This window comes from Heterocephalus glaber, unplaced genomic scaffold (genome assembly GCF_053883595.1).
Source record: "Heterocephalus glaber isolate CG9 unplaced genomic scaffold, H.glaber_assembly_v1.0 deba00001553, whole genome shotgun sequence".
NCBI classification, from domain to species: domain Eukaryota; kingdom Metazoa; phylum Chordata; class Mammalia; order Rodentia; family Bathyergidae; genus Heterocephalus; species Heterocephalus glaber.
This window is the reverse complement of record NW_028258344.1, coordinates 16409655-16419867: the sequence shown is the minus strand read 5'-3', so window position 1 is coordinate 16419867 and position 10213 is coordinate 16409655. Positions and strand designations below refer to the sequence as shown.

Below are 10213 nucleotides of genomic sequence, written 5' to 3'. Positions count from 1 at the left end.
TGGACTTTCTAGGGCTCTGCACTAAGCTGTTTCTCTTCTTAATAGTTTTTTAAGGAGGCATTGTAGGTCTGTGAAAACCTGAAATTTTATGAAAATGTAGAAATTTTTTTTCGAACAGGAAAAAAGTTACAAATTGTACTTACAGATGGATTTCATTTTATAAGAAGAAAATAGTGTTACTAGAAGTAGTCCTGAAAATCGAGCTACAATAAATGTAATTCTTCAGTTTCTTAGAATTACTCTTGGAGTTGCGATAAGCACAGTGCATGATAAATGGGCAAATGAACTACAGGTGAGATAGGGAATGTCCTTTAGAAGTCCATCTACACTTAAGAAGAAATATACTTGGGTCCCACAAAGTATAGGCAGCCGGATAGAACATACAGAAATAAATCAAATTGTTGAATGAAAAGCAAATATTGAGTGTTTGTGTCTCCCATTGATTATGGGTACAAATTGCACTGTGTGTGAATATCTTTCATCATAAAGTATGTAGGTAGTTCCTTCCATGGGCTGTTAGACACTGGGTATACCTATATGAACAAGACAGTCAGTCGCTGCCTTCACTAAGCTTATAGTATAGTCCTTTATTTTCTTATTTATTTTAATTCTGCTCCTCTCTTTCCTGAACAGAGCTTCTTAAATTTGATGAGCTAATGAGAATGGGGTAGGGGGATGAAACATGGGATGAGACTACTTTACCTCCTTCTATTTCCTAGCAGAAGTTCTCAACCTTAAGGAAGAATATAGCAGGCCCTTTTTTCTACTAATTAGGAGAGCAGTACAAATAAGCCAAAAAGAAAGAAATTTTTTTAAAAAACAAGAAAAACTGGGCACGTTGCCCTAAACATCTCCATCCTCTAATGATCTTTTAGAGTTCTTGTAGCATAGTTGGGGGTTGGGGGTGAAGGGTTAAGGAAGTTAATCTCATATAATGCAAATAATTTAGGCCTATCTCCTATAGAAGAGTTGGTTAAGAGCCTGGTTGACCAAAAGAACAGAGTCCTTCTTCTCTGACACCGCACAGTACCTACTGTATGAAAACTTCTTTCTGGCACCAGGAGGTGTTTAGTTCCATAGGAGATGAACCATATGGGGTTGAGATTGGGTGAAGGTTGAAGGGCTACTCACATAAGAGTACTCTGAGCAGTGTCTACAACTGGGAGAGAAGATAGGAAAAGAATAAGGCCCTGCCAACAACTCTAGGTACCATTAATATAGTAAGTAACTTGTACAATCCTCTGAAGTTTCCAGAGGAGCCTACATACAGGCAGTCTCATTCAACCTCACCACCTCAATGGATTAGCCACAGAGAAACAAGCTCCAAGAAGGTGAGCAAGTGGCCAAAGAAAGTTGTTTGAGTCTCAGGTGATAAATGCAGTGTCTTCTAATGTACACAGCAGAAAGGGCTCTTTCGAGTGAATGCTGTATGGTAGGGTGGCATTTTTCTCTTACTAACTGTACAGTTAAATCGAGCAAAATTTGAGATGGCACACTGGAAACCAGAGCTATGAGCACAATTTCAAGAGGTGTTTCAGTAACAGAGTATTTTCAGGCTTCCAAGTATTGCCAATAAAAATCAAAAGTACTTAAAGAGGGGAAATCCTCAAGAGGGACCTCTCTTTGGTTCTACCAAAGAATGAAAAGATGCCTCAAAGGATATTTTAAAATAAGATTGCTCTCAGATCCATGAGCCACAGCCCTCACTAATGCGGACTAGCACATCCTTCAGATTCTCTGACATCACTGCTGAGGACCAGGAACTATGTAAACGGGCACCCTACCTGGGCCTTCACGAGTCGGCCTTTTCTTCCAGAGAGCTGAGTTGCCTTTGCCAGACTAATCAGGTATTCAAAGTCATTTGCAGGAGATACATAACATTCTACTTGGGACTTGGGGGTCTCTAAGATCTAAGAGACAATGCTTTAAAAATGTTTACCTGAAGCCACCCACATTTTGAGCTGTCTAGACAGTAAATGAGGACTTTCTTCTTCTGTCCCAAATGGCAGAGAGAATCACATCTCTATTGAATGTTATCATCACCTTCCCTCCTCTGCCACAGCCCCAGTGTTCATTATTAACCCTAGCTTTTCTACCTACTTGCAGCCTCCAGAATCCTGATGCTACTGGGCACTGGTGTCTCTACAGATGCACAGGGGAAGGATAGGAAAACAAATCTTATCAAACTCTTACCTAAAAGCAGCAGAGGACAGGTCCTTTCAGGTGTGACAGGTGCCTCCTGCCCTCCAGGCCTCTTTTCCATCAGAGGCCAAACATGGCTGCCAGTGTGGTGAAGGGAGGGGAGCTCCCTTCCTCCTCGGGCCAGAAAGTGGCAACATTCTTGGTGACCCCAGGTTGGTCTGGACCTGCAGGGGACCCAGAGTCTCACACTGAGTACAGGATTAAAGAACTGCCTGGGTCTGGGGAGAGCCAGTCTTCATCTTGCACCCTGCATGTGGCCCACACACCACATGATCTGCACAACACGGGGCTGGCACATCACATGGGCTGGAGCCATCACCTTGCTGTCCTGGGCATAGTACTTTAATCCCATTGTTTCTGTGAAAAGACCCAAGAACTGGGTAGCGGAGCCGGGCCTCACTTCAGAGCTGAGCATCCAGGCTGGGCAGTCAAACTTTGCCTCTGGCAGTGAAGATTTCTCTGACAAAGGGCTGTAGAAACCCATCCAGAAGTATCTCTCTGTGCTTGGGAGTGCGGGATTATTCAAGGTCAGGTACGTGTGGAGACACAGACCAGATGATCAGGTGAAGGGAGGCAAACATGATGTAATGTGGGCTTCCCACACTACTGTGATTTCCCTTAGAATGCGCCCTCTGAGGGTGGGACTCAGGGTCAATACACCTCACCAGAAGCAGACAGGAGTGGCACAATGTGTAGTTACACAGTTAATCCACGAGATTAATCCCCAAATTATCCGTTATCCCTCAGTCCATCTCCCCTCCAGACTTCCTCAGCCATGGGGTGTTATAGAGTTGGAAGGGAAAGGCCCTTTTTTCTATGGTCTGTAATTACCACCTGACTGTGTTGTCCTTTTTAAAAAATTCTGTATTTTGAAGTATTTTTATATATTGGGCACCTTTCTGTATTACATCAAATGTATTATCATTTGTTTCATAATGTAACTTCAACCCCACTTACCCACCACTGAATATTTACAGTGCATGGCTAAATAATTCCAAGGCTCATAATGTATATGATAAAGAGCAATATATAGCTGCTATGAATTTAAAAGTTTTTAAAGCATAACCAAATAGAAATTGGTTTCAATATTCTTTATTTTATTTTAATTTTATTAGTACATATTTGCAGCGTAGAATGTTTACATTCCTTGTGTGAAGTTTGGACTTGTACGTAATCGATAATCCATCTTAATTCTTTTTTCATTCCCTATCCCTTCCCTTCCCTATTCCCTCCATCTCTTTGCCCCCTTCTCATTTGAGAAAGGTCTATCTCCCTATTTCCTATTATCTATCTTTTATTTTTCTCTTTACTTATAACTTTGGTTTGTCATATAAGAGAAACTATGGGATATTAAATTTGTGTGTCTATTTCATTTAACATTATGATCTCAAGATGCATCTACAAGATTTTATTTTAGACGGAGTCTCACTAAGGCACCCAGGCTAGCCTGGAACTTGTGATCCTCCTGCTTCAGCCTCCCAAGTAGCTGGGATTGCAAGCATGTTCCACCATGCTTGAATCAGTGTGCTTTTTAATACAAAAATCGAGGCTTTATTATTCACTTATAATGTGCGTTAACATCAAAACAATAAAAGAAATATAGCTTTTAAAAGAAATAGTTATATTTACAGTGTTCAACTCTCTGGAGAAAGAAAATCATGAAAGAGGTGACAAATGTCAGATATTGCAAACTGTCATTATATATTAATGCGAAGTGTATATGATACATTTCTAAATCTTTACTACACATCTGCAACTTGAAAAAAGAGTAAATGAAAGAAAATAAAACTAGAAAAAAAGAGGAAAAATGAAAGAAAAATAAAACAGTTGACTTTCTTAAGAGAGTAAAGGGAGGGAGAAGATGAAGAAAAAGGGGGAAAGAGGAGGGAAGGAAAAAGAGAAAGAGAAGAGAAAGGGAAATGCTTTGAAATAATAAGCCCAATTGTTAGGGTCAGGCAGTTTCTTAAGAAATGACCCCCTTAGCATTAAGGCTGGGTACAATTTTTGCGACTGTTTAGAGAAACGTCGTGCTCTCCCCACCATTAATCTTTTCTAAAGACTTTGTTCTGCACCTGTATAAACAATCCAGATTTTTAAACCCTATATGCTTGCCCCTAATGTGTGACTATGTATTTGTACTGATGGCCTGCAGTCATCAACAGGCCAAGCAAAGAGCTAGCCTGTGCTCTCCCCACAGCCCCCTCCTGCTCCCTCCTTGTCTCTCTCCCCTCCCTCACCTGGAGTCAAGTTCAAGTTCAAGGACTCCAGGAAAGCTTTCCATGCTCTGTCAAATAAATATTCCTGCCTTTCCTCAGGCCAGAGAGAACCACAGCAAAGGATCCTTTTACTTAACTTGTCCCAGAATGAACCCATCTCCACTCCCCAGCCAAAGACAAAAGACAGCAGAAGAAAACTTCTGAAGAGAGCCAGGGGAGGGTTCTCGTGAAACATCCCCCAAGAGGGAGGCACGGCCCGGTGACAAGGTGGACTGAGCCGGAGCGATGAAGTCAGCCCTGGGCAGCCACCTGTTGCAGCACTTCAGGCGCCTTGCTGCAGAGCCAGGAGCATCTGTTCTGCTGTGAGAATGGCAGAGCAAGGTTGGCCTGGGCTTCTGCTTCCTCTGTCCGGGAATGACAGACAGACGTGCAGCCACCCATTCCCTCACAGCCTTCATCTTGGGGGCCTGCGGACTTCCAGGGGAAAGGCAGGTGAACAACAAAACCAGGCGCAAAATCCCAAGTTTCCTCACTGTAAACCCTAATAACCGCACCCCAGCCCGGCCAGGGTTTAGTTCCTCAGCGGGCTCCTCACAGTACAGCAGGTCCTCAGTGTCTGGCGATTGGAATCCATTTTCAGAAGGAAGAACTCAGTATGGACCAGAACTCACAGCAGCCTTAAAGTGAGGAAAAGATGAGACCCGACATTTTGTTGTTCCCTTGGAGTGGGGACACACACACACACACACACACACACACACACACACACACACGCACAAGCACGCACACGCACGGCGTTTTATTTTTGGTTGGAATGAGATGTGGTGACTCTAGATGTTGCTTTACCCTTCTGTATTCTGACAGGACAATTTGGCAGACTTCACCTTCATTCTCTGGGAGCTTGTTCTTCAATGCGGCCTTGAAAATAATAATGCACTCCCAACACTATAACTCAAAGCGTTAGGGCAGGGTCCTCTCTCAGATGATTGGAGTTTTCAAGCAAAATCATGCAGAAAACTCTCATGACAGTGGGATATAACAAACACAACGTCCAGCGGTGTGCGGCAGGGAGGCACAGAGCTTCTGGAATACCAACTGGCCAGGGATTTGAAACACAGCTTTTTGAGTCTTTTTGTTTTCTTTACTCGCTAGTGAGTCTGCAAAGTCGGAAATAACAGCAAGTTATAGCTATTGTTGGAAGATAAAACGAAAAAATATCAATCTAAGCCCCGTTTAAATCAGAAAACTATAGTGGAAGAAAAAAAAGATGGAGCAGGCAAATGAGAAATAACTGGTGGGCATTGTTGGTGTTGATTGCTTGTTCTGGTTTTTCCCTTTTGGCAGACGAGCTTTGGAAGAGCAACTCTACATCCTGAGTGATGAACTTGAAAAACTGAGTTCTGTTGAAAAACTGGAACAGAAGCAACAGTCGGGATACTGATTCTGCAGCCTCTAAGTGTTGGGCAATCTTCTGGCCTCCGCTAAAATCGGCTAGGGGCGGAGGTGCGGTAGGTAGAAACAAAGCTTCCCTTTTCATTTCTCCACAGGACACTTATCTCTCACAGACCTCCCGGGGTCAGACGGGCGGCTGGGCCGGGATCTCCGCTCTGGAGAGACGCTCGCTCCCGGACTCCCGCCCCCACCGCCGCTCCTCCGGCGCAGAACCACGATCCCCACCCCTTCCACGCCCCTGCCCCACCTCTTGTCCCCCTTTGCAACCCCCTCTTCTATGCCTGGTGTGGTTTGTTCCGCGGAGTACAGATAAATAGTCCTGTCAAAAGGCAGAGCCCGCGCGGTCTTGCGTGCGGAGCCCGGATCCTGGCGCCAACTCCTGGGCCCGGCTCTCCCGGGTCAGCAGCGGGGCGCGCACGCTCTCACCGCCCACCTCGCTTTCCGGCCACCGCTCAGCGCTTGCCGGCCCAGGTCCGCGGTTCTCCTTGAGCTCTCCCTGGGCCCCGCCTCCGGCTAGGAGAGGAAGGCAGAGACTGTGAGACTGGCCCTGGAGGAGGAAGGTGGATGCGCGTGGGCGCGGGGGACGAAGAGATGTCCACGGGCTCGGTGAGTGACCCCGAAGAGATGGAGCTGCGGGGACTGCAGCGCGGGTACCCGGTCCCCGCCTCCTCCAAGAGGCAGCCTCTCCGCGGCACCGAGCTCAGCTACGCCTCGCCCAGTGACAACTCGTCGGCGGAGGAGGAGGACCCCGACGGCGAGGAGCGGTGCGCCCTGGGCGCAGCCGGCGACCTAGGAGGCTGCAAGAAGAAGCGGCCCCGTGTGGCTGGGGGCGGCTGCGCAGGTGGTGGGGCAGGCGGCTGTAATAAAAAGCCTCTCTTGCCCAAGGGCTCGGCCGCCGAGTGCAAGCAGTCCCAGCGGAACGCGGCCAACGCCCGCGAGCGCGCCCGGATGCGAGTCTTGAGCAAAGCCTTCTCCAGGCTGAAGACCAGCCTTCCCTGGGTACCTCCCGACACTAAGCTCTCCAAACTGGACACGCTGCGGCTGGCTTCCAGTTACATCGCGCACCTGCGGCAGCTGCTCCAGGAGGACCGCTACGAAAACGGCTACGTACACCCAGTGAACCTGGTAAGGAAACCGCTCCTGGCCCGGGGGACGACAGGCCAGGAGGTGACCAGAGCGCTCCCGGGCGCCGGGGAGGGGCCGCCTGCAAGAAAGTATCCAAAAGGGAGGTCTGTGGGACTAGTAATGGGAAACCCAGTTTAGTTTCTCCCAAATCAAGGGAAGAGGGGCCGACCCATTTCCTGGAAAGGAGTCATCCAGTCTTCTGTGTTCCCCTGATTCTGATCAGTTGTACATGGTATTTCTCCCAGTGACAGCTATTAACTAACATCCTACTTCCGGTATAAATCTTAGTTCCAACTGAGTTTACTACCCCGTTGCAGATTAAATAACAAATCTCCCTCACCCAGCTTTCTCCAAAAAAGAGCCTGGCAGGTTTGAACCAGCAAGCCTTACTTTCTTTAAAGAAGGAGGGAAAATTGAGCTCTGTAAAAGAGCTTTTGGATTTTTTAATCGGTGTGAGTAGCAGTTTCCATAGACCAGATTGTCAGGAAAGTCCCTCTCTGACCTGCCAGCTCTCCAGGATGGGAAAGAAAGATCACATCCCAGCCATAGAAGTTGCTACTTGGACTGTCTCCCCCCCCTCCCTCTCTCTACCTCTCTCCCTCTCAATCTCTCTCCCTCTCTCTCCCTCCTTCCCTCTCTCTCTCTCTTTCCTTCCCTCTCTCTCTCTCTGCCTCCCCAGTCTTGTGTTTGTGATTAAACAAAGGACAAAATCCCAAACTCAAAGTTTCACCGAATCATCTCGTGCACCAGACCAGAAGGGACTGTGAATGGATATCGAATGTCTGCCATAATCAATATCCAGTAAGAGATCACAGCCTCAGATTAGAGAAAAGATACACAGATTTCTAGAATGCCGATGAAAGCTGATTTCTGGAGTTCACCTAAGAGAGTGGTTTCTGTTTGAGATGGTGATTTCTCAGCAGTGCCTGACACTCTTTTTTATTTTACAGACATGGCCATTCGTGGTCTCTGGACGACCGGACTCTGATACCAAAGACGTTTCTGCAGCAAACAGATTATGTGGAACCACTGCTTAGATAGGATTCGGACTCACTTGATGGGATTATTAAACTGAAGCGTTGAGGGCCTGCCAAGGAGAGAGTGAACACCAAGGATGGGCAGAAAGTTTCCCTGGATTCTCCTGGGCCCTTTCCCTTCCCTGGAACTTCAAACTGGACAATGGAGGTGCAGAGGGTCTGGGCCACGATGCCAGGAAGAGCCTCCATTTGTGTGGAGAGCAAGCGAACCCAGATTCCACCTGGATCTTCAGCGCTGTACCCCGGGCTGCCACCTGAGCCCAGGGCTACACCACCTGACCCTAGGGTTAGGGTTAGTTTCCAGCGGAGTCAGATTTATCATTTATGTCGGAGCAGATTTCCACACAGCCCAGGCCTCATGCCCCTTAGAAAATAGGACTCTCTACCAGTCCTCTTAAAAGACAGCGCCTTGGTGTGAGGTCCACTTTGGGGCATGTTTTAAGTTACAAAGAAAGGAAAATGGAATATCTGGGCCAGTTTTCTAGCCTGCCAGGCAGCACTCTCCAAACTGACTATTCCACGGGCGGGCAAGGTGGAGGCCTAGTTCAGAGACCAGCCCAGGCTGGGTTTGCCTTCCTTAGGCTCTCTTGCTGAGTCTGACTGGCCACTCTCTTCAAGCTGGGGTCTTCTTTCCTAGCTCCCTCCTTTCTCTCATCACCCTTTCCCCTTCTAGGCTCCAGCCTCCCCACTCCCGAGGTCCTAACTGCAGTGGCTCCTCTCCTGGGGCCCTCCCTGTCTGCTCAGGCTGCTAACTGCAGTTCCCTCTCTGGAATTCCAAAGAGTTCCTCAACAGGCTTTGCCCCTCCAAGGCAATCATCCCTTCCCCTACACAGTCTTAGGTATTCACTTTCTTTCAGGCATTCAAGTTCTTCTCCTGGAAGGCCAGCTCACCACAGGCAGCTGGAGCTGTGTGACCTTAGTTACAGTGCTTCTGGGCAACACACTGCTGAGGCTGCACTTCCACAGTAATTAACATATGTAAATAAATTTATTTTTTTATGAACAATAAAACTTGTTGTGAAGACTGTATCCCCTTGGGGGCATCAGAATGTGGTCTTTGCTGCCCTTTACTGAGAGTGTTTGGTCTCAAAGTTAATTTTAAAGGGGCAGGACAAGCATTTGAGACAGGGCATTTGGACAGGACATTTGGATCATTGTTTCTGGGACAGTCATATTCACATTTCCAAATGTCACTCTTATTAATCTCTATTTCTGATTCTCCTCGACATGATAGGAATTCTGGGAAAGTGAGAACTGGAGATCTAATAAAACCCCCAAGAGGTTTTTGAGACCCAGACTGCCTCGAGAGGCTATCAGCTTTATGACTGTATGCCTCTCAGGTGCACATCACACACACACACACACACTAAATGCCTTTCTCAGCCTAAAGCACACTCCAGTGTTTACAATTAAAACAGGTTCAAGAACCCCTTCATTCCACCCACCAGATTCTACCAGGTCCTAAGTCTAACAGGAAGAAAAATATGTAAGAAGACAATTTGTATTTCAGCAGAAATCTTTTTTTCAAAACTATTTGGCTGTTTTAGGGCCAGGGATTTGACTCAGTGGTACCACCGCCTGCCTCAAAAGCACAGGGTCCCGAATTCTATCCCCAGTACCAAAACTATTTGGCCTTTTTAACATACACTACCTAATTTTCTATGTTATTTTTTAAATTTTCACTGCAATAACTTGGAAAACTCCATAATAATTTTTAAAAGCTGGTCCTTTTTAAAAGCAACCCTTTTATACAACATTTAGAAAACAGTTAAGGGGGCTGGGATTTAGCTCAGTGGTTTCGCCACCTGCTGTGCAAGCACAAGTACAGGTACCAAAAAAAGAAAACAGTGAAGGATAAAACTGCTCAAACAATGGCCCAATTTGGGATTCTGCCTGCTAATTTATAAAGTCAAAAAGCAGTTTTCTTGACCAGAGAGAGAAAATGCACCTGGATTTTAGGAGGTGAGAGAGAGGTATCCAGTGTGACTTCCTGTTTTGAATTAAATAGAATCAGGGCTGGGGATTTAGCGCAGTGGTTTCGCTACCTGCTGTGCAAGTGCAAAGACCCGAGTTCAATTCCTGGTACCAAAAAAACAAAAAAATAAAAAAACCAAAAAAAAATAAACAGAATAAAATCTCTGGAGAGCTGACTTCAGACATCATTTTTTTGAGCTTTTGTTT

The 10213-nt window shown here is 46.4% G+C and overlaps 1 protein-coding gene across 1 annotated transcript; it reads left to right on the top strand.

Moving 5' to 3' along the window:
• Positions 1-6208: 6208 nt before the first annotated feature.
• On the top strand, positions 6209-9102 carry Msc (musculin). Its single transcript, XM_004842058.4, has 2 exons — positions 6209-6995; positions 7946-9102. Exons 1-2 carry the CDS (start codon positions 6435-6437, stop codon positions 8030-8032), a joined length of 648 nt encoding a protein of 215 aa, XP_004842115.2. The 5' UTR covers positions 6209-6434; the 3' UTR covers positions 8033-9102.
• The last annotated feature ends 1111 nt before the right edge of the window (positions 9103-10213 follow it).

Coding starts and splice junctions, on each gene's coding strand:
- Msc (XM_004842058.4), top strand. CDS start 6,435: ATGCGCGTGGGCGCGGGGGACGAAGAGATGTCCACGGGCTCGGTGAGT. Junction 6,996..7,945: donor ACGTACACCCAGTGAACCTG/GTAAGGAAACCG, acceptor TTTATTTTACAG/ACATGGCCATTCGTGGTCTC.